This window comes from Ochlerotatus camptorhynchus, unplaced genomic scaffold (genome assembly GCF_037179485.1).
Source record: "Ochlerotatus camptorhynchus isolate MF236.1 unplaced genomic scaffold, CSIRO-AGI_Acam_v1.1 ptg000433l, whole genome shotgun sequence".
NCBI classification, from domain to species: domain Eukaryota; kingdom Metazoa; phylum Arthropoda; class Insecta; order Diptera; family Culicidae; genus Ochlerotatus; species Ochlerotatus camptorhynchus.
The window spans coordinates 1,495,001-1,519,108 of record NW_027040919.1 but is presented as its reverse complement, the minus strand read 5'-3'; the positions used below and the strand labels follow the sequence as shown (position 1 = coordinate 1,519,108).

Here is a 24,108-nt window from a genome sequence, read left to right as displayed (position 1 = left end):
TCCTCCACCTCCAGAGCAGGTGCGATCAAGTCTGACGAGCCGGAAGTCGGGAAGGAATACGTTCAGTTCGGGCTTCAGATGCGTCTCGGTGATGATAGCAATGTCGACCTCCTTGTCTTCATGTGGCAGTTTTTGGTGCCATGGCCATATGAGAGGCAGTTCATACACTGCGTTACATCACGATGTTGGGGTTTGTAATGCTCCCAACTGATGATGACCTGAAACAGGTCCCGGATTTTGGATCTCAGAGCCGCAAGACTGGTGAAATGCACCAGGAACATCTGATCACGGAAGCTGGTGTTTTGGTTGGGACGCAAGGGACCTCTGGAACACGGCCTCAGGTTGGAGCCCAAGCCGCTCCAGCTAGGACTTCACCGCAGCAGCCTCGAACGACGGTAATCCACGCAAAACCACCTTCAGTGGCTTGCTCGATGGCAGATCATGCGTGAAGAAGTCCACGTTGTTGTTCTTCAGGAAACTTCCTATTTGTTTGTACTCCTCCAAGCTGGAGCACATGATTTTTGTACCGATGCTGCAAAGCTTGAAGCGAGGCAGCAGCTTGTGTTTTGCCAGTTCGACATCCAGCTTGGCAACATCCTTCACCGGCGTGAAAAGCGAGGGAATCCGCTCTCGTCTTGCAATGGGAACAGCGTCACCATCGCCATTTTCTTCCGGGAGTACTGCATACTGGTTGGCTTGCAGTACTCGTTTTCCGGCGTCATCCTGCGACGCGCTGGGCTTCATTAGCACCTTCTTTGAAGGGTCCGCTGCTGGCTCATTGGCACGTTTACGCACCATTTGTTTCGTGTTTGCAAGTTCAATTAAACTTGCCAGAACGCGAGAAGGTGGCGACACTTCCACGGCGCAACGCGACAGCACAAAACGAAACAAAATCGAATCGAGAACTCGAACGAAAATACGGACTGAACAGCATGACAGTCGAGCAAAGAATGAGCTGTGGCAGGAGAGTAGCGCTCATTTATATCTTTTCATGTTCAAGCAGAGTGATGTGCAACCAAGTGGTATTCGTTTATGATGGCTGGGTTTGGTAAAAAGGCTTATTTCATGAAAACAGTGATAAAATTATCATTTGTACATTTTTAATAGTTTAATTACAGAAAAATTGGAAAAAAATATTTATTTCAGTAGGTTTGTAATGTAATATCCTATCGATTGGCGTATTTGGATTTAAATTTCATCTATAAATGACAAAGTTACAAGCGTTCAAAATCTTACACTCCTTCACCACACATATTTTTTGATTTGCACGCCAGTATATATGGCCTTATGGTTATATAAACATGCCTATCACTTGTGCTATTTTTAGCAACAAAATTGTGGTTGGTCGAACGTAAACAATCATTTAAGAGTGCTCCAAGCAGTTTTTGAAGCTTTTAACCAAATGGCAATACAACTACATTCTTGTACAACTCTGGAAGCTATTATTCAACGTTTGATCAACTCAGGTGTTGTATAAGAGCTCCCAATGGTTTGTTTTGATGCGTTTATTTCACATCCTACATGGCTCCTGTCAAACAGTTTAACCGAACGTAAACAATCATTTAAGAGTGCTCCAAGCAGCTTTTGAAGCGTTCAACCAAAAAGGCAATACAACTACATTCTTGTACAACTCTGGAAGCTATTATTCAACGTTTGATCAACTCAGGTGTTTTATAAGAGCTCCCAATGGTTTGTTTTGATGCGTTTATTCCACATCCTATATGGCTCCTGCCAAACAGTTTAAGGTTTGTTTTGATGCGTTTATGCCACATCCTATATGGCTCCTGTCAAACAGTTTAACCGAACGTAAACAATCATTTAAGAGTGCTCCAAGCAGTTTTTGAAGCTTTTAACCAAATGGCAATACAACTACATTCTTGTACAACTCTGGAAGCTATTATTTAACGTTTGATCAACTCAGGTGTTGTATAAGAGCTCCCAATGCTTTGTTTTGATGCGTTTATTTCACGTTCTATATAGCTCTTGTCAATCAGTTTAACTAAGGTGCTATAAAAGTTATCGTAGGTCTTATAAAGCATATAGTTAAACCGAACGTAAACAATCATTTAAGAGTGCTCCAACAGCTTTTAAAACTTTTAACCAAAAAGGCAATACAACTACATTCTTGTTCAACTCTGGAAGCTATTATTCAACGTTTGATCAACTCAGGTGTTTTATAAGAGCTCTCAATTGTTTGTTGGGTAGTCGACAAAGACGTAGTTCTACGCCAAAATATATATTGTACGGTCACTTAAATAATAAAATGTTATATAATCCTAAGATTGAAAATTTGTGGATGTTTCGTAGTTAGTTTTTTTTTATTTGATTATGGATACACTTTTTCTTCACTTAGTTTCTTTCAATACTCGTATGTCTACACTTCACTATTTCACTATATTTCACTTTATTTCTTTCTATGCTGTTATTAAGATTTCATTAGTTAATACTTACAATATAAATCTGGACATCTTCTGGGGACACCAGAAGATTGCGGGATCCGTGGGGGCGCTTGTCCAGGTGGTTATCGAATCCTAAATCCCAACTCTGCCGGGTGCAGTAGAGATGCGTTGGGTCGGGGCCCGATGAATGTCTTCTCTCCTTCTCAGCACGGCGGCGATGTCCTTTTTGCCAGGAGCGAGTGATTAGCTGTCCTGGTTAATAGGTGCCTTTTCGTGCGGCTGCTGATGCGATCCGGATGAGTTTCCAAACTAAGTGCAGGAGTGTGATAATCACTAACGATTCACCTCTTTCTGGTGTGATATTTGTTTCGACTTAGTGTCCACTTGGCTCTAACGCTGTGAATCTACTAAGTTTATCTCTAAAACACTAAACACTTGGTTTGTACTTGCACTACAACGGGTCCTTATTCGGGCGCCAGTTAAGGATTTCCCTATAAGGAAGTTCAAAAAAAATATATTCTTGGAGCTATGCTCCACTTTTATTCAGTGATCGGTTAAGACTAATTTACAAATTCAACTTATGCTACGAAGTTAGTTCTTGGTTAGTATCGAGTGTGGGAACAATGTGGGTGTTTATTTGTTTCTGCAAAAGCTGCTAATGCGTTCTGGTGATTCTCCTGCTGGTGGGTTTGGTGAAATCATGCTATCGGTGATCGTCGTGATTCCAGTGAAAGTGATCCAACCCTATTTACAAAACAAACGAACAAAAAAACAAACCAATCCCAGCAATCGTGCAACATGTCTGACCCACCGACGCACGTTGCATGGTCGATGTCATTCACTAACACCTACACATTTTCTTTTGTAGCTTGAGACAGTGATGAAATATGTAGCTTGTACGCTATTTTAACGACTTCACTTCGACTTGCTGGTGTAGTTTGTTAGTGGAAGCATTCAGTAAAACCACCAGTAGCATCCAAACGCAACCCAGCAGTAGTGGAGATGTTTTATATATTGATAGGCGTGCAACATCTCCATTGCATCGTCGGTCGCCGTTGTCGGTGAACTCACCAACGTAAATCACTTCGCTTGCTTACTTGGATATAGTCAGACAATATTTAGTCACACCGTGGGTTGAGTCAGTCAGTCTCAGTTGACCAGTGCATCGGTTCGGGTGTGTATTCCGCAATTTTATCGTTTCGTTCCGGTCGCTTGACCTCCCCTCTTTCCCAGCAAACCCTTCCGGTTTTTTAATAGTAGAGTGCACCGTCCAAAACTCGACAGAAAAAAGAAGGTGTGTGTGTGTATGTTTGTGATGTGATGACTATCTTGCATGGTAGAATGATGTGTGTTCTCCGGAATTGGCGTTGTATAATGGACAAGTGTCTTATCAATGAATTCCTTGAGGGTGACAGATGGCTTATCAATGGAAGCTTTATCAGAATCAGGACACTACATTTCAATTAGTACTTTTTTTTCTGAGTTTTTGGTGAATCAGCTTCGAAAAAGTCCGTTGAAAAAATCTTCATCAAAAATGGAATCCAGCGAGATTCTAGGTTTTCTTGACCCAAATATTGAGCCGAAAAGAGTAGCACTTTGCAAGCCGAATGGTCGTTCCGAGCAACGAAAGTGATGTCAGCGTGGACGGAATCGCTATTTTTAATCTGCCACCCGCCTACTGTGTGCATGTGCTCGTCTCAATAACAATAATAATGTAAACACGCGAAAAGGTGGCGCTCCTCTGCTGCTGTACATACCCAAGTTTCTTGTTCTCATGAATGAGACGTAGTAGTTGTAACTATCGAACGGTGTTGAGGATAGACGAAGCAAGGGGGTCAAGTGTCTGAAAGCGAAGGCGGTGATTAATATAATGTTTCAGGCCGGCGAACAAGCCGAAGAAAATGGCCCAAATCTGTCACTGTAACATGGAACAAGTAGATTCGGTCATCGTAGCAGGATATCATTTACAAAATTTGCGGTTTAGCCATTACAATGAATTTAGTTTGGCAGATGGGTTCACGGACCAATTATTTGGAACACAACCTTGAAGCAATAGTTGGTTGAAGGCAATGTTAATGTCGCTGTATTGAGTTTCCTTACTATGTTGCTTGCAAATAGTAAGCAAGTTACCTTGAGAGGCAATGATTCACCTCACACAAAATTTGCATATGGAACAACCCTGGATTGCGTGACAATTTTTACCCCCCAAAGGGTGACAGCTCATATTACCTTAATTAATTAAGTATTCCTCCATTGACTCTTTGTCGCTATGGAACGCTTTCACCAGACGATCGGCCAGAAAAGGTCGAACACAATCATTTGCTTTTGAAACAATGTTTGAATATTTAAGATTGTACATGCAAACATTCGTCGGATTAACAATGCAAACATCATAGCTACAAGACGATCAAGGGAAACCACCTTGACATGGATGTCCGTAAAAGGAGTGCGGCACCGCCGGATACGCACGGAATAAACGAGTTCCATGTGGTCGCGGTCTTGAAACAGAGCAGCGTTGCGCCGTTCTTGAAGCGACGCGACGCGTTACCCGGCTTTCATGTGATTGTTATTTACTTATTGTCTACACTGCAAATGTGTTCAGTTTCAACTTGGTACCCTTTGATAGGTCAACAGCGTCAGAAGCGCTTCATTGAGGTGTGACATCTCCGTTATGGATCGTTGATCAACGGAAAAGCCATTGGGGGAACGGAGTAAACAGCTATATTGACTTTCAACGCAAATCAATGTGCGCTCAGTTCTACCTCCATCGGGAGAAGGTTTATGGCAGCTAAAAGGACGTCTAGCTTGTAGTTAACCTTCCTGAAGAGAATTGCTACGACCACCAGTGGATTGTTATTCTTCCGGAAAGGCAGCAATTTATCATGTGGATTGTTTGAACGGTGACGTTCGATGAAGGAATTTAACGAAACGTTGCTCGCTGAGAATAATCACGAGCGATGACCGAAGAGGTGACGCCATGGATAAGGTGAACAACAATCGTACTGCTTGCACAGCCTAATTCCAGCACCTTTGTGGTAGCTGTACGTTAGTTTGGTCATCATTGTGATCTAACTTTGCAACGATTCACCATGAAAAATATAGTGTAAATCGGCAATAACGTTTGGAATTATAAAACACATTTTTCAAGCATATGTCTAGATAGAGCTGGAATTAGGGCGTAACAATTTTTGTAAAAAATGACTTCTCTCTATGATTTCTCGGAAGCCATGGCTCTCCCTGGCAAATCAACATCACCATCGAGTAGAGGAAGACTTCTCCTACGCGACGGATATATTGGTTTGTGTAGGCGTGCCTTGAATTCCGAGAAATCAACGAGAGAAGTCATTGTTTACAAAGGCTGTTAAGGCCGGCGCACATTGCATACGTTTTCGGGTTTTTTGACAGATGGGCTAACTGTCAAAAAACCTGAAAACGTATCCAATGTGCGCCGGCCTTTACGCCCTAATTCCAGCTCTATCTAGATGTTTGAACATTTTACTTTAAACTCAATTTATAATCGAAATTAATTCATTAACAAAATAAATTTATGGCATTGGAATAGTATTTGTTAGTTCATCTACCATGAAAATTTGTTAAGCTCCAAGGTCGCAACTAATTTTCAAAATTTTAGAATTTGGATATTTTTTGAAGTCTGAGCTCCCGACAGTATTTCGATACCTAATATTTAAAAAAAAACATTTAATGGGTTGCAGAATCATGAAAATTGAGACATATTATAGTCATTCATAAATTATTTTTCGGAATCCTGGATTTTGAAAAAAAAAAAATAATACAACATGGAGAAATTTCTAAAATTTTGAAACAACGAGAAATCAAAAAAATGTTTGGGATTTAAAAGAAAAAAATAAACCTTTGGAAAATTAGCGAGGATTTAGAATCTAGACACATTTTTGGGATCCTGACACTTTGAAGTTTGTTCGTAAGATTATTGAGGATAATTCTTAAGGCTTTTAAAGGAGAATTTAAAAGGCATTTGATCATTCATAGCTTTCTTTTAAGTACGGGAAATGGCTCTAATGTTGACCGATGAATCTAAGATTGGGCCCATTGCTAAAAATCTGCTATTTATTATTTTTATCTAGATGAACGCGTCATTGGGACGGTACTAATGGATATTTTTGGTCGCTATTGAAAATTTAGCCGATTGCTGAATCTATGTATGAGCCCAAATTAGAGGCATTTAGGCCGATATTACATCCATTTCCCCTATTTTTGAATTCTGAGCTACCTTAGAATTCTCAATTACTTCAGAATTTTGAATTGCCTTAGATTTTCTGGATTGTTGATAGGTAAGTGTGAGGCGAATTCCTTGTGATCTAACTTTTGTGATGTGAATTATGAGAAATTATTTCAATGATAAATGGCAATTGAGTTCTTTAAGAGTATTGAGGAAAATGCATGTTCGTAATCTGCATTAAAAATGGAGCCGAAATCGAAGATTTCATCAATTTTGGTACACTGGAAATATTTTAAATAAGTGCAATTACATTAGCAAGAATCACCATCTTAGCGCCCCTCTGCTGGACTTCATATGGGAGTGACACTAACAAATCGCCAGGTAGGTAAGTTATTATTTTGCTTTAAAAATCGATATGAAAGTTTATGCTTTCGCAAAACAATATCGTTGAGCTAATAAGTTTCCAGGGCCACTTTGACCACTAGATTTAGGTGGAAGGATACGTTTTGAGCCTAAAATTGAAATTTTAGACAAAAAGTGCTTTCTACAAAGTTGTTCCTTATAGCAAAAACAACAAATTAAGAAGACTGGCAACTCCTCCATTTTCTCATACGAACGATATGAGACAGGTACAATCGCGTCATCTGCCGCTCAAAGGTAAATGCTTCGAACGAATTTAATAGCAAAGATTACATCCTCAAAAGAAAGGTTTGTGTATTTGCTCATATTGACGTAGGATTACGTCTGTGATTTCTATATGGGGGTACTTTTTGTGAAAACCGAAAATGGAACATGTAACAAAACTATGAAAGATTTTGAACATTATTAACTCAGCTGCCCCTGGACCAATTTCAATAATTTTATCACCAATCAATCAAAAATATTTCTACGTATCAATAGCAATGACTGATGATTTCCAACAAGAAACTATTGAAAAAGTGGTAATGTCAAGCATGATCCAATAAACAAATAAAAAGTGATAATTTTATCACTGTTTTCATGAAATAAACGTTCTTCCCTAACTCAGTCGTCATAATCGAGTACCACTTGGTTGCACATCATTCTGCTTTAACCTGCAAAGATATAAAAGAGCGCTACTGTCTAGCCTCAACTCATATCCGGAACGAGAGTTTCGGGCGGCTCGTTCAAAACCTGGACAACCGTTCCAGACCATTCTGGTAGGTTGCCAAGGCGCTGAAGTCTCACCCCAAGCCCATTAGAGTCAATGACGAACGGCTTATCACCAACGAAGAGAAGGCCAATGCGATTGGGGAGCACATTGCCCAGTCGCATTTGCTTGGCTCCACAATCCCAAGTCCACTCGAGAACCAGGTTGCGCAGTGCGTCCAGACGTTAGATGCCTCCCCTTGTGCCGTCCCTCCAGAAGAACGGATTACAGAGGAACAAATTTGCTCAGCGCTGAAATACAGTAAGAACATGAAGGCTCCCGGGTTTGACGGAATATTCAACCTAGCGTTGAAAAATCTCAGCTCGAGGGTGCACTCGCTGCTGGCTGCCATCCTCAATAGATGCTTGGAGCTGCACTACTTTCCAAGCAACCTGGGAAAGACCCTTCACTACCGTCAAGCTACAGACCGATTAGCCTGCTCTCAGCGCTGAGCAAGCTGTTCGAAAAATTGATCCTCAGCCGACTGAACAAGTTTGTGGAGGAACATGACATTCTTCTTCCGGAACAGTTCGGGTTCCGCAAGGGGCATTTCACCAATCATCAGCTAGTGCGGGTGATGAATAACATCCGAAGTAACAAAGCTGTATCCAAGTTCACAGCCATGGCCTTGTTAGACGTCGAAAAGGCGTTTGACAATGTCTGGCACGACGGACTTATATACAAGCTTTGTAACTCCAACTTTCCACCATACCTTGTGAAAATCACCCGTAACTACCTCCAGCAAAGGTCATTCAGGGTGTCGTTGATAGTTCCCTTTCGGGACAATTTCCGATCCCAGCAGGTGCTCCGCAAGGGAGTCTGCTGGGACCACTGCTTTACAGCATCTACACGTCGGACATCCCTCCTCTAGGAGACGATTGCGTGTTCTTCCTGTTCGCAGATGACACCGCGATAGCCGTCAAGGGTAGGATGCCACGTGAAATTACGAAGAAGCTCCAACTATGCCTTGACACCTTTACTGATTATGCCACCACGTGGAAAATCAAAATCAACGCCTCGAAAACCCAAGCGATCATGTTCCTTCACAGACAATCGCCAAAACTTAAACCGTCTCCCTCCTGTACCGTAATAATGGATGGTACAAGGGTCGAGTGGTCCGCTGATGTTACTTATCTCGGGATGTTATTCGACGAGAAGCTCCTGTTCCGCTCGCACATAGAGAAAACCCTAGTTAAGTGCTCCGCCTTAGTTAGGTGTTTGTATCCGCTCATTTGCCGCAGATCCCGCCTCTCAAGGCAAAACAAACTGGCTGTCTACAAACAGATCATAGCCTCCGCGATCTTCTATGTCGCCCCGGTGTGGGAATCGTGCGCTCAGACCCACAGGAACAAAATCCAGGTTGCACAGAATAGAGTGTTGAGGATGATCCTTGATCGTCCATTCGACACAAGAATAGCAGACCTCCATCAAGAGGCAGAAATTCCCAAAGTAGATTCCAAAATTGAGGATATGACAACCAAATTTATCCAAAAATGCAATCTTTCTGAACATGCTTTAATAAGCAATTTTTACATAGTAGGTTAAGTGTATATAGTAGAGTAGGTTAGTTTTAAGTTGTAAATAGTAGTATTAAGTAGTTTCTCTTCAAATTCTAAGAACAAAACAAACCAATCCCACCAAGGTGGTCGACCGTGTACTAAGTCTAGGACTAATTATGTAAAACAAATTTTTGAATTTCGCCCTTACCTAAAGATGAAGAAAGAAATTAAATCACTTAGAAAAATGTATATGGTAATCATCCAAGTTGAACTTAAATAAAGATCATTTAAACTAAACTAAACTAACTAAACTAGCCCCAACTCATTTCCGCTTCGGAAACCGTGGTGAGCAGGCAGCAGAAGCAGCAATAGCAGCAGTAGGAAGGTGGTGGCAGGTCTAGGCGCCTAATACATAGGTGATACAGTAGGAAGAAGTGTTAGTTTGTTTACTAAAATGAACTATGCCCATTTTGTTATGGCAAGTTTTGCTATAAGAAATGCTCCTCGTGTTTATTAGCGAAATACTCGCCTAGAGGTAGTCCACTCTTCTACCCAACAAGCAATAATGGCTGGTCGTGCCAAAGGAGAAAAAGGTATTGGTAAAAAAGCCGCCAAGCGTCATCGCAAGGTTCTTCGTGATAACCTCCATCCGTCGTCTGGTTCGCCGTTACGGTGTCCCGAGGTCTGGCTGAAGGTGTTCCTGGAAAATGTGATCCGTGATGCTGTCACCTACTCTGAACACGCCAAGCGTAAGCGGCCATGGATGTCGTCTACGCTTTGAAGCGACAGACGCACTCTGTACGGCCTAGGAGGTAAATCATCACCAACTAAGGCAACACAACGGTTCTTTTCAGGGCCAACAAGCTTATTACAGTAAAGAGTTGGAATACAATTTATCGGTACCTTTTTGTCCATGCTCAGAACCACATGCCTCCAACGACCACAAAAAATCCTCTCCAGAGTTGTAATCTTGTAACCAAACTTTCAAGTAGGGGTGCAAGTGATTTTGATCGATTCTCTTCATCACACAGACCTATGGGGTTGTACGCAATGGTGACGTAGGACTACGTGGTCTCATATGATAAATCTTATTTGTTAACTGCAGCAGGAGCTTGTGTTTTGTGTAGGAATAGGAATTCGAGCGGGGTTCTCTCTGTTTATACTCTTTAGTATGACGCGATTGACAAGGATGTCCCACAGTGGCTAGCGAAGAGCTACTGATTCCGATCAATAGCAGTGTAGTTTCTTCCTCTTTCTATGGATGCTCATGTGGGCTGCAGTTCGCTGCTTGCAGGGAGCCTTTCGTTGTGTACTGGAGAACACCACCACTCAGATAAACTATTTTTATCGGATGGGGAAATGTGGTCGACGAGCGAGATGGTCGCCTAGGTCGACGAGCACATTTCCCCATCCGATAGCAATGGCAAGCAAGGTATTGTTCGATTCGGCGTGTCATCCACAACAGATTGGAAAGTCTAGCATGGCGCCAGACAAAGTTTTGACAATTCCATTTACTCAACGGCGACGGCGACGGCAGCACGGTGGTGGTGGCAACGGTTTAGCTGGACAAGGTATTGTTCGATTCAGCGTGCCATTTGCTACATACTGGCACGGCTAGCACGGCGCTATTGAAAACCGATTGGTTAACGAACAGTAATGTGTTCGTTTATTCGTACCGATCGGCATGCCATGATCGATACGAATAAACGAACACGTTACTGTAGCAACCTCGTTTTAGTTTGTCCGCAGTTTCAGTCAGTCAGTAGACATGCCAACCACGCGAGCGCAATGGGCGGAGCAGGCAGACCGTAGCCCGTCTCCACGTCCGAAAAGGCGTCGTCCAAGGAAGGTCCAATCGAGGACACCATCACCGCAGGCAGGCCCATCAAAGACCGGATGGAATTCAACTTTGAAATCAGTGTTAGGGAAATCGCTTTTCGCAGGCAATCAGTGATAATTTTAATTATCAAAGCAACAATAGCTCATTCATGCAATTTTCAACAGTGACATTTTGAAAAATGAAAAAGTCTTGAATTTAACAGATGTGACACAAATATCTGATCGATTGGTGATAAAATTATTGTTATTGGTCCAGGGGCAGCTGAGTTATTAACATTCGAAATCTTTCATAATTTTGTTACATGTTCCATTTTTGGTTTTCTCAAAGTGTACCCCCATATAGAAATCACAGACGTAGTCCTACGTCAAAATACTACAAATTTGGTACGCCTACGATTCAAAAACGGAATGAGTTAAGATAATAGATGATCGATCAATTAAACGAACTACATGCTCTTCGCATTTGTTTCGTCCACTAGTGGTCCTACGTCAAGCTTCCGTTCGTGCCTTAGGCACAGACCCTTTTGCTTTTTCTATGCGTTGCTTCCACCTTCACTCAAGCGCAGCGCTATTGTATCTGTTGCTTGGATTCTGGATTCTTATAGTTAGGCCCTTATTTTTGAGACGATGTCTAGGGTGGTTCTTACTATCATTGAAAATAAAAAATAAACTTTTTTGTTTAAAGGAATTAATGTGAAGACTGGAACGCGCAAAAATTGGTCGATTAAAAAATCGTTTCTTTCAGTCAAATTCATTTCTTTTGGTAGTTCAATTCATATATTTAAAGGAAAAAATGTTCGTTTATTCTTTTGGTTTGCCAATTCCGAACTGCCGTGCCTTCCGCTTAACCCCTTCCATTAAATTTTGCACAGTGGTCTCAACGACCTTATTCGCCGCCGAACGCCAGTTAGATTTAAACTGCTGCTCGTTTTTCATGGATTTATTAGTTTTTTTTTAGATTCCGTTTGACCAAGGCCCAATCCCGTTCGATAGGGCGGAGTTCTGTGCTGTTGGGAGAGTTGTGGTCTTTGGGTACCACAACCACGTTGTTCGCATCGTACCACTCGATTGCCTTTTTCCCATAGTGGCAGCTCGCCAAGTCCGGCCAGAATAGCACAGTTCTATTATGTTGCTTTAGGAATGGTAGCAGCCGCTTTTTCAGGCACTCCTGGACGTAGATCTCTTGAGTGATGGTTTCCGTAGTAATGAAAATGCCGCTTTTTAAACCACACGTGCATATGGCCTGCCAGACGAGATATTTTTTCGGGAACTTCGATAGTTTGATGGTTTTGAAAATTTCAGCCACCTTCCCTTTTCCTGATACGGTATAAAACTCCTGTCCCGGAAGCTGCTTGAAATCCGCCTTCACATATGTTTCGTCGTCCATGACGACACAGTCGAACATTGTGAGCAGATTCGTATACAGCTTTCGGGACCGCTGCTTTGTCGACGTGTTTTGTTTGTAATCTCGGTTCGCCACCTTCACCTTCTTAAATGTCGACAACCCGGCTCGTTTCTTGGCCCGCTGCACAATAGTATGGGAGACATTGAGACGTTGCGGCCGTTCAGCTCCGGTTGGGGCCCATGCGGTGGAGAGAGATAGAGTTGTATTGTCGACATACCTTTGCTGAAGATGCTCACGGAAGGGGGAGAGGCACATCAGTACCAAACACTGGACCTTACCAGGCTGATACCTCCATAACGTCCGCTTCTCCGCTCCGCAGCCGTGTGTAGCCGACCAAAATAACTTGGGCGCTCGGCGACTACCTGCACCTGGGATGGGTATATTGTCCGGTGGTTGGGGTTCCTTATTGGGTTCCTTGAGGGTTGATTCTTAGCGGTTCCTCGATGTACACCGGTTCCGATTTCCACGACCCACGTGGTTTGACAGTGGCGTGTCGAGGCAGCTCCTTTCATGCAGTAATTCTTCTACGGGCTACGGGTTTTTTTTTTCCTGATCCAGCAGTACGCCGTTCCTTCGGAATTCCCTCGTGGTTCTGGTTGATGTCCAACGGAGCTTCCTACCAATTTTCACGACCCACGTGGTTTGGCAGCGGCGTTTCGAGGCAGCTCTTTCCAATGAATCCTTCTGCGGGCTACGGTTTTTCTTTTTTTGGCCTGATCCAGTAGTACGCCGTTCCTTCGAAATTCCCTCGACAAAACTTAACGGGATCTTCCTAATCCTGGAGCTTGGATCGGAAATGGCTTCTAACGATACCCACGGAATATGGCTGGTCCGTGATAGAAACCATGTATCTCCGAACACTCACTCGCGAACTTTTTACGTGAACGCACTATCTACGATCCGTAGTATTTCGGCTTAGAATCCGTAATTATAACCGCGGGCAAGTACGGTATCACTGTATCACCTCTATTGAAGATGGTTCCAACCATATAAAAAACTTCAATAAGTTGCCGCGACGAACTTCTTACACGTCTGACTTCCGTGATGGTCCCGTACATTCTGCCTCATCAGTCATCTCCAATCTTCCTTCTCCTTCATCCACTAATTTTCCAACTCTCTCTCTCTCTCTCACTTCTCTTTCTCCTCTCTTTCGCCGGTTGTCTTCCGGAAATGGGAAAACATACCCATTTTGCTCCATCAGGGATGTGAACGGTGCACGTGATTTGTGCATGGTGAGTCAGTTAGTTGTTTTTTTTTGTTGTATTATTTTAGTGCGGAACTTTGCCGTCTTTTTTCTCATTTACGTTATAATCATTGAACAAATGACGCAAGGGCGATTTATATTGGTTCAATGGTATTTTTTTTTAATTTCTTTTAAACATCATATAGCTGCATGCTACGCTTTACATATATTAAGTATGGGGCTGGGTGACTATTTATATAGGTAATACATTTTAGGTTAAACATAAATTAACAAATGTAGTTTTAAGATATAGTAAATAAAAAATTTATATAATGCTAAACACAGATATTTACGTATGAGTGAGCCTTCCTATAGCAATTAAATTTAATAAACTAGCCTCCTATAAATTTAATTATACTGTAAGCTGTACAAAGCCAATCAGCTTCAAAGCCATTGTTCTCGGTGATTGACCGGTAACAAAATGTATACCTTAATTTCTTCAAACAAAAAAGTAAGATTTTTTTTATTTCAATGATAATATGAACCACCCTAGAATTATCATAAAAACTGAGGACCTAACTACAAAGAACAACTTTGCCGAAGAGACTTTCAGTCTAATGTTTCAATTTCAGACTCAAAACATATCATTCCACCTAAATCTGCATTCTGGACCACTGAGGGTGCCAAGAGGGCCAGACCCCCTCCAGAATCATCTTGCCCCCCCTCCATGAATTTGGATGTTCATTTTATATTTTGTCAAGCAGTTTCTGAGTTACTTTTTATTTTTATTGATTTTTATGAATGTCTACTTTTCCTAATATTCTAGACTAGAAGAAACAATGCCGAGAATTGATATTATATCGACATTTAATCGATAGCATAAAAGGACGTCTTAAGGCTCTACAAATTGGCCAAGTGTTCAGGGATTTTTCTCTTACCTCATGGATCTTCGTAAAACTTTAAGGACTTCTAAGAAGTTCAGGGAACATGGTAGAAATTAACGAAATATAGTTGATTTTTAGAAGAGGGTAGGTGGATGGTTCCGTTAGAGTACGGCAGTATGAAAATTGAATAGAAGTTGAAAATGAGTGGAGGGCCATTAATGCGACAGTTGTTAAAGTCAAACGCACATCTTTTGCCTAACCCGTATGATGTACGCGGAGACTTGAAGTATGTCTTCAAGCCTACAGGCAAATATGGAAGACATACTGCAAGTGTCCGCGTACATCGTACGGGTTAGGCAATTTTCATACTGCCGTACTCTAACAGAACTATCCACCTACCCTCTTCTAAAGATCATTCTCTAGCTAATAAATTATCACACTAAAGCTTCATGTCAGCATTTCCAACCAACTCTGAAAATCGCTAACTTCGCGTATGAAGTAACATAAAAACACTTTGAATGAAATATAGTAGAAATTCTGGAAACTTCATAGAGCTTCAGAAAAATTCGAAGAAACTCAGAAAGCTTTAGAAAAGTTCAGAAAACTGAGGAGAAGTGGGAACTCTATTTAACTTTCAAAGTGTTTTTATGTTACTTCATACGTTAAGTTTAAGATTTTCTGAGTTGGTTGCAAAATGCTGTACTAATATGAACATGAAGTTTTAGTGTGATTATTTATTAACTAGAGAATGTTCCGAATAGGATAGGTTGATAGTTCCGCTAGAGTACGGCAGTGTGAAAATTGAATAGAAATTGAAATTGAGTAAAGGACCGTTAATGCGACAGTACTAGTCAAACGCACACTCCTTTACATAACTCATACATCAATGGATAAGGGGACTTGAAGTTTTTCTTCAAATCCATAGGCAAAAGAGTGCACGTTTGACTTGCTGATATACTGACGATGGCTGTGGTGATAGCCAGCACTTAATAAAAAGTGTAATTTCGTGCATTATGTGTCACATTATTGTTATCCTAGCCAGTGTTGCAAAATATCATGACACTCACTCGACACTCGTCAACGCATCAACCGACTATCGCTGATAGAACGTTTTGTCACGCAGTGAGAGGTAGAGCCATGGCAAACAACAATCAACAGTTATGGTCGCTGCTCACAGGCAAACTGCAATACTCGCTGCTAATGATGTAAAGTACAACGAAAACAGTGAAAACTTCTGCAGTACGTTGATGAGAAAAAGCAAAACGACAGGAGAAAATGGAAACAATGCCTACGCATTCCAAGTGCGTCTCGGCTCGCCCGACTGTGTGAGTTTCAAACAAAGTTGGCAAAATTAAACGGAAGCTGTTGGGCTCACTCACCAACACACTCACAGAAGCAAGCAAAGCAGCAACTGCTTCAAAACGAGCACATATGAGGGTCGTGATTGTCGGGAATGACCAGATCGGTGATGGATCACCACCGAAGACGACATTCACCAGCTGCTTTTTACTTCTTTCGTCAACTTGATGGATGGTCATGAAGAGTGCTTCGACAAGCACATTGGTAGGGAATGTACCAAGCGTTACTACCATCAGCTGTTTGACGATCGTGATTGTGATAGGTCACAACTTTGATAATAGCAGTTCAGGACGTAGATGCATGTTCACTAGAGTGTTTCAAAATAGGTCAATCCTGGAATTTCAAACGCTACTCCCTGGAATGGTAGTTTGGGAGGACAGAAACACCCTGCCAAAATTTGAAGTCATTTGGTTCACGGGAGCCCCTCGCTCAAAGAGCTTGAAGTTTGTATGGGGAAATTCGACAACATTTATTTTCTTCGTGTACAAAATTTAGAATCTTTGGAGCATTGGGAACATCTTGGCTCAAGACCGGATGTGAATCCGAATTAATCCCGAAAAGTTATTAGCGTTTCAAACGAACGCCACCTGCTTTACTTCTGGGGAGGGCCTAACGCGTTTGATGCGGTTTTTAGTTTTACGAACAGGCATGCGAATAGCAATGTTTGTATGGCTATAACTTTTTTGTTACGCCTTGAAATTGGCTGAAGTTTTCACCGTAAGTAGAAAAATGTTCAAAATTATGGTCCACTGAAAATTGGAACAGATCGGCCAAGTGGTTCTAGTTTTATTCTGGGTTTCCGAGAGGCCATCAGTAGGAGAAAATGTACCAGTCGTCTAGAACAAGATGATGCTGGAAAACCACAGCAACAGGCATGTATGGATAATGCTGATTAATATTTTAGTTCTTGTTCTAGCGGCGCCTGTGGTCGTAGTGGTAAGCGTGATTACCTCTTATCCCAGCAGGCCTGGGTTCAATCCTAGTCGGCGCCGCGGGATGTTCTGAGGCATAACATCTCTGCCGTTGGACCCTGGTTCATGAGTTGATGGGTCGATAGATCCAATTCCCTGGCGTTGGTAGCATTAGTGCTCAGCACGGAAAACAAGATCGATGGAAAACAAATCAAAATGTTCTAAAAACTGAATGTCCATCGGAAGGCTATCCGGTGACCCGGAACATCCTTAATCTAGTTAATTATGAATTTTGACCAAAGTAGGTCTTGATTAGTTTCTGCAACTATATGAAATGAAGTAAAAAGCTGAGCAGCCCAATTGCTGGCTTCAAAAGGGTCATCAGATAGCCCACCAGAATGTCTGGAGCATCCGTAACATTGATTGCTACGTAAATTTATTCAAAGTAGGCCTTGATTTTTCTGTGAAACTATATGGAATGTAGTAAAATTGTGGTTTTTGACATAAAGGGTGATACGGTCAAAATTTGGTCAAGGGAAAACGCGTGTAAATCGGTGAAATCGTTTATTTAAAAAATCAAATTAAATTTCTTTTTCAAGTTCAATTAGTATAAAATTCAGGAAAAATATTCAGTTAGGCTTCCGCTTTTCCAAATCCGAATTGCCGGGCCTTACGCTTGACCACTGCCATCAGATTTTGTACAGCCACCTTGTCCACCTTCTTCGCCGCAGAAAGCCAGTTTGCCTTGAACTGCTGCTCGCCCTTAGCAGTTTTTTTGGTCTTCTTTAGGTTCCGCTTGACAATAGCCCAGTATTTCTCAATTGGGCGGAGCTCTGGCGTGTTGAGAGGGTTCTTGTCCTTGGGAACCACCTGCACGTTGTTGGCGGCGGACCACTCCATGGCCTTTTTACCGTAATGGCAAGATGCCAAATCCGGCCAAAACAGTACGGAACAACCGTGTTTCTTCAGGAAAGGCAGCAGACGTTTATTCAAACACTCTTTCACGTAAATTTCTTGGTTGACAGTCCCGGAAGCTATGAAAATGCTGCTTTTCAAGCCACAAGTACAGATGGCTTGCCAAACCAGATATTTCTTTGCGAACTTTGACAGTTTCATGTGCTTGAAAACATCTGCTACCTTTCCCCTTCCTTTTGCCGTATAAAACTCCTGTCCCGGAAGCTGCTTGTAGTCGGCTTTGACGTAGGTTTCGTCGTCCATTACCACGCAGTCAAACTTCGTCAGCATCGTCGTGTACAGCCTCCGGGATCGCGCTTTGGCCGTCGTATTTTGTTTATCATCGCGATTTGGAGTCACTACCTTCTTGTAAGTCGATAGTCCGGCTCGTTTTTTGGCTCGATGCACGGTTGTAGACGATACACCCAGCTTATTTGTGGCATTTTGGAGACAGAGGTTAGGGTTTCGCTTGAAACTACCGGCAACTCTCTATGTCGTCTCAGCGGCTTCCGGTTTTCGATTTCCCCCCGATCCAGACTTCCTGGCTGTCGACAAACGTTCCCCAAACACTTTAATTACATTTGTAACGGTTGATTTGGCAACTTTTAGCGATTTTGCCAACTTTGCGTGCGAGTAGCTCAGATTTTCGCGATGCGCGAGCAAAATTTTGATACGCTGCTCTTCTTGCTTGGACGGCATTTTGACAACTGAAGAGTGAATTCCAAAATCAAAATAGGAGCAACATTCTACACACACACACCTTCAAAATGAGGGGTGTTCAGGTTTTTTAAATGCAAAATTGAAAGAAATACGTCAAGTTGATATTGACCAAATTTTGACCGTATCACCCTTTTTTAGCTCGTCGTTGGCTCCGAGTGGTCACCAGATGGTCCGCCGGAAGATCCCAAAATCCTGTAAAATTGATTGCTGTGTAAATTTGATCAAAGTAGGCCTTGATTTATTCTGATACTATATTGGCAAATCAAAGTTGGCACTCGTGGAGAATAGAAGAACTATGAGAGTGATGATGGTTTCAAAATTTTCCACGGAGAGGTATACGAGTGCAATCTTAAAATGCTTTTATTTTGAAAATGATGCATTTTATTTAAATCTGGTTAATGCTACGCTAGTAGAAAACTTAAGAACTACTTAATAGACATACAATATAGAAAAAATAATTTCTTTTCAGATTTTTATGTGTAAACATAGATTTCAGCTTTTCTACAACTGTAGCAGCAACCAGATATAAATAAAATGCTCTATTTGCAAAATAAAAGCATTTTAAGATTGCACTCGTATACCTCCCCGTGGAAAATTTTGAAACCATCATCACTCTAATAGTTCTTCTATTCACCACGAGTGCCAACTTTGATTTGCCAATGGAATATAGATGAATTGTGATTTTTGATATATCAGCCAGTACTTGCTTCTAAGTGGCCACCAAATGGCCCACCAAAGATCTGGAACATCCGTAAAATTTATTGCTTCATAAATTAGATCAAAGTAGTTGATTTGTGTCTGCAACTATATTAAATGTTGTTAAATTGTGTATTAGCTAGTCATTGGATTTTAGTGATCATCAGATGGCCCGCCGGAAGATCCGAAGATCCAGAACATCCGTAAAATGGATTACTACGTAAATTTCATAAAATTATGCTTAGATTTGTTCTGATACTATATGCAATGTAGTAAAATTGTGGTTTTTGATATATTAGCTGGTTATTGGCTCCGAGTAGTCACCAGATGGTCCACCAGATGTTCCAGAACATAAGTAAAATTGATTGCTGCATCTATTTGATCAAAGTAAGCCAGTACTTTTCTTTGAAACTCTGAATGTAGTAAATTGGGATTTTTGGTATATAAATGTGTGTGTTCACCAAATGGCCCTCCGGTAGACCCGGAAGATTCGTAAAATTGATGGTTGTGTAAAATTGATTTATAGGGGAAATTGGAAATTTTCCCTGAGAATATAATATAGGGTGTCCCAGGGTGTCTAAGCACGATTAAAAAAAAAACGATAACGTAACTCTATTTACAGCAAATTCGATTTTGCTTTCGTATTCATGTTCTCTATAGTATTTTCTTGCAGTTTAACGTAGAAAATCCGAGATCCGATCATTCGTAAGCCAAGGAGCAGATTTTAGATCCCACGCTACTCATTAGCTTCAGCACAGATGCCTTTTCAACAATTTTGGATACTTTTTCCCAGTCTTGCACGAACTTTGTAACGGAATACGCTGCCTTTACATGTTTCCGTTTCAGACTCCCAATGCTCTCTCTTATTTACGCCAATGCCTATCAAAAGTGGACCACATGCTGTTATCACAGTCAAACAGATGTAACTCTTTACAAATAAATTTCCTTAAAAATATCGACACGGAACTCACTATCGACATCTTGCGAAATATTGGTGGAAATAAGTTTGCTTTCCAAGTCTCAAACGATGCTGCATACAAATTCGATAGAACATATAGAAACGTCAAAATGATCCGATGCCAGCGCTGTGGTGAGGGATTCGCGAAACTTATAATATTTAAATTGAACACGTTAAATGCGTGCACGACGATTGAGGAGAAAGAGTAACGTCTGTTTGTCTGTGCTATTAGTCTACTTGATGGATTTCATATATTGAGCTTTTCCTACTCCCCAAAAATAAATAAAAACAGAAGCCGCTGTTTTTGAAGTTTCACTTTTATGAAACTCATTTGTTGATGTAAACAATGAGCTTATATTGGTGATGAGCCCGCTTTAGTGGTTAGCATCGATGCCTCTCATCCCCCGGACTATGTGACTAATAATAAACTGTATTTATTTGATTTTTTATGTTTCAGCTTTTTTACTAACTGCGCATTTGTAAGTAAATGACTACATAATTCATTTTGATTTGTGCTGTTTTTGATTTGATGCTTAAGGATTGTATCATAAGTCAAAACATTACTGAAGCTTCGTGCAGTGAATTGCAGACTTAATTCAATTTCGAAATAATCTGCGTTGCCAATTTCGTTTGTATAAGGGCTCTTCAGTTAATAGCCGTTAATCATACAATATTTATAACGCTTTATACTTGTCTCCAAAGACCTTACCATTGCTGTTCACAAGTACAATCAAACGTGGAAAACGTAACAAATACCTTCACATGTCACACATCTACCAAAACCCATTTCAAAAAAATCCGGATCCGCTCGTGGCATCAGCCGAAGATTTAGAATCTCCCGCCAGCTGCCAGAGATGATGTTTATGCTCGATGCCATCGATTTGACCTAAATTCATTTCCCCTCGCAACTCAGCAACGATGGTGATGCTCCCACACGGAGCGCACATTATTTTTCCCCTAGCCAGTATCCTAAAATTGCATCTCTTCCTCTCGAATTTCACAGATCTGCTCAACGTTTGATTTTGGCGTCGCGTCGTAGCGCGCCAACTCCGTCGTCGTCGTCGTTTATAACACATATATATCCAAACCTATTAACTCACCACTGACTGGCGTCGTTCTTTATTTCAGAGTCTGAAATTCACCACACCATACCACCAGCCTCTCAACCAGCACCCGTAGTTCCTAGTTGAATCGTCAAGATGTCGCATGCGGTCGTCATAACACGGACTACAACCACCACCACCAGTACCTCGCATGTTGTTCTCAACACCGGCTATCTGAAGACAACGCCCGGTCTGCTCAAACTAGCTCAGTTGGTGAGTTTTTTTTTTCGAATATGTTGTCACTATTTGAGTGACTCAAATGTCTCCCATTCCTAGATCATCGGTGCCGTCAACGTTGGAATTGTAGCATGGCATCTGCGTCGCTACCATTCCGTCTATGCCAGCGGTAATCCGGAGCTGTTCTTCCTGCTGATGGCGGTTGCCTTCCTGATCGGAACCTTCTGTCTGTTGGCATCGTGTCTCGTTTCGCTGAGTACCGGCGGAATCATTTCCAAAACCATCTACGAACTGGTCTATCATACGATTGCCTTCTTGTTGTACCTCATTGCATCGATCATACTGCTGGTGGACGTCACCAACGGACGATACTACTCGACTCTCAAGGATGCCTACATGATTGCTTCTGTAAGTTTTCCAATTCGATAGTTTAAAAATGTCAAAACTAACTGGTTGTGACTTATTTTTTTTCAGATACTGGGCATCATCGTTTCGGCACTCTACCTATTCAGCGCTTTGTTAGCCCAGCGATCTTACCGAGGAATCTAACCGATTAAAGTCACAAAATTTACACCTAATTTATAATATTGTGCAACTAAAAAAAAAAACTCATAAAAATACCACATAAACAACAATATTGAACCATACAATCACAAACTACGTATAAGTGTCGTCAGTTGCCTGAACCATGTGTGCTTAGAAATTTTGAATGCTTTTATGAAATGTCTTTTGATACAGTTTACTACATTTTTGTTTGTCTTCAAATTTTATACAAGTTATGTTTTGCATTAGTAGATATAAGTGTACTGCCAAGGAGGAAGATCTATTACAAACTTATTAACTTATTGTTTCTCTCAAAATTAAGCCTTCCCGATTTTACTTTAAAATATATGTGAAAACAGGGCCAAGATCTATTGAAGTCAGAAAGTTTCTTTGACGTTCGAAGAGATTACTTAATACATACTGTATTTTTATTGTGAGCAATAAATGTTCGATTAAAAAAAAAATTGCCGTTGTTTAACTATTTTCTATTACGTCTGTTAAAATAAAGCCTTAAAACATCGGCACTACATGGTCGTCATATGGCGTTTATATTCTTCTTTCTGTACTCATTTAGGATGCGTATCGGTATCGCGGTATCGAGCGTTTTACCGGATCTCAACTTATTGTTCTTGACGCACTTGCTCAATTATTAATCGAGAACTTTCTATGCCAACCAATGCACGAATTTGTATGTTGTGAGGCAAGTACAATGATACTATATATAACTATGAAAAAAGTGAACTTTTTGCTGTGATTTTCATAAAAGTTTGCTATCTGGTTTTAAGTGAAATTTAATCACTTTTTTATTATGATATTGATTCGAAACATGCTTATAGACTATTTTTTCCTTGATTTGTTTTCCGTGCTGAGTACCAATTCAGGGCTGGTAGCGACTCACTTTTTAGTGACTTGGTCACTTCTTTCAAGTCAGTCACTAAAAAGTCTATTTTTTTGAGGCCAAGTCCCTAAAGTCACTTTTTCTTGTAATAAGTCACTATTTTCAACTTTTTTAGCGTGAACTTATTTCAAGAAAGATTATTCTTTAATCGTCTTTCTCTATATACAGTATTACTCACCTGTATGGATACTCAAACATGTTGCTCCCTGGCCCGGGAAATCGCTTCATCGATGCAGTGGTTTGTTTACACTTCTATGGAGAACAACTAGTGCAAGTTTGATCAAAGTAGTCGATCGCGTTCAGAAATAACGTCAAATGGAACTCAAAAGAAGAAAAAAAAATTGTACACAAACACCTGGAAAATCCGAAGTGGTCCGGTTCCAAGCTGAAGATGCCGAAAACAACAGTTTGCCGAGTGTTGAAAACCTACATGGAAACCCTAAGTGTGGAAAAGAATCAACGGACCTACGAAAAAACTGGAACCAGGGATCGTCATCTGCGCAGAAAGGTGTTGATGTGCGTTGAAGCTAACCCCGGTCTTTCGATCCGAGACGTGGCCAGAAGGTACAATGCCAACTTTCAAACGGTGCGGAACATCCTTGACAGGGAAGGATACAAGTCGTACAAAGTCAGTAAACATCCTAACCGGCACATGAAGCAGAATTCCGTGGCCAAAAAGCGTGCAAGGCTCTTGTACGACCGTGTTTCGACGAAACACAAGGGCTGCCCTTTGATCAATGACGAAACATACGTTAAACTCGATTCTAAGCAGTTTCCCGGTCAAAAGTTTTACATCGCAACTGGACGTCGGGAATGTGCTGGGAAGATTCAAGTTCGTGTTTGCCGACAAGTTCGCGAAGAAGGCCATGATTTGGCAAGCGATTTGCAGTTGTGGCCTGAAAACGGGACCATTCGTTACATCCTCGACGATGACATCCCAAGTTTACATCGAAGAATGCGTGATAAAGCGTGTATTGCCGTTCATCCGCAAGCATAGGGGAAAGGTCACTACCCAAGTAACCAACAAGCCCGCTAATTCGCCTTTTTGCAATATAAAGCTGATAGACGGCTAACATAGGGCATGCTAAGCTTTATATTAGAAGCATATTAGCCTTATCAGTGTTGGAAAAGTTCGCGATATTTCACGAAGTTCACCAAGGGAAAAGTTCGCGAGTCATAGTGAGTTTTCGCGAACTTTTCCATCACTGAGCCTT

At 41.3% G+C, this 24,108-nt stretch overlaps 1 protein-coding gene across 1 annotated transcript; it reads left to right on the top strand.

Annotated features, from left to right (window-relative positions):
* Window positions 1-3,538: 3,538 nt before the first annotated feature.
* LOC135711525 (uncharacterized) lies at window positions 3,539-22,367 on the top strand. Its single transcript, XM_065234395.1, has 4 exons — window positions 3,539-3,693; window positions 21,302-21,489; window positions 21,553-21,861; window positions 21,928-22,367. Exons 2-4 carry the CDS (start codon window positions 21,373-21,375, stop codon window positions 22,000-22,002), a joined length of 501 nt encoding a protein of 166 aa, XP_065090467.1. The 5' UTR covers window positions 3,539-3,693; window positions 21,302-21,372; the 3' UTR covers window positions 22,003-22,367.
* Window positions 22,368-24,108: the final 1,741 nt, after the last annotated feature.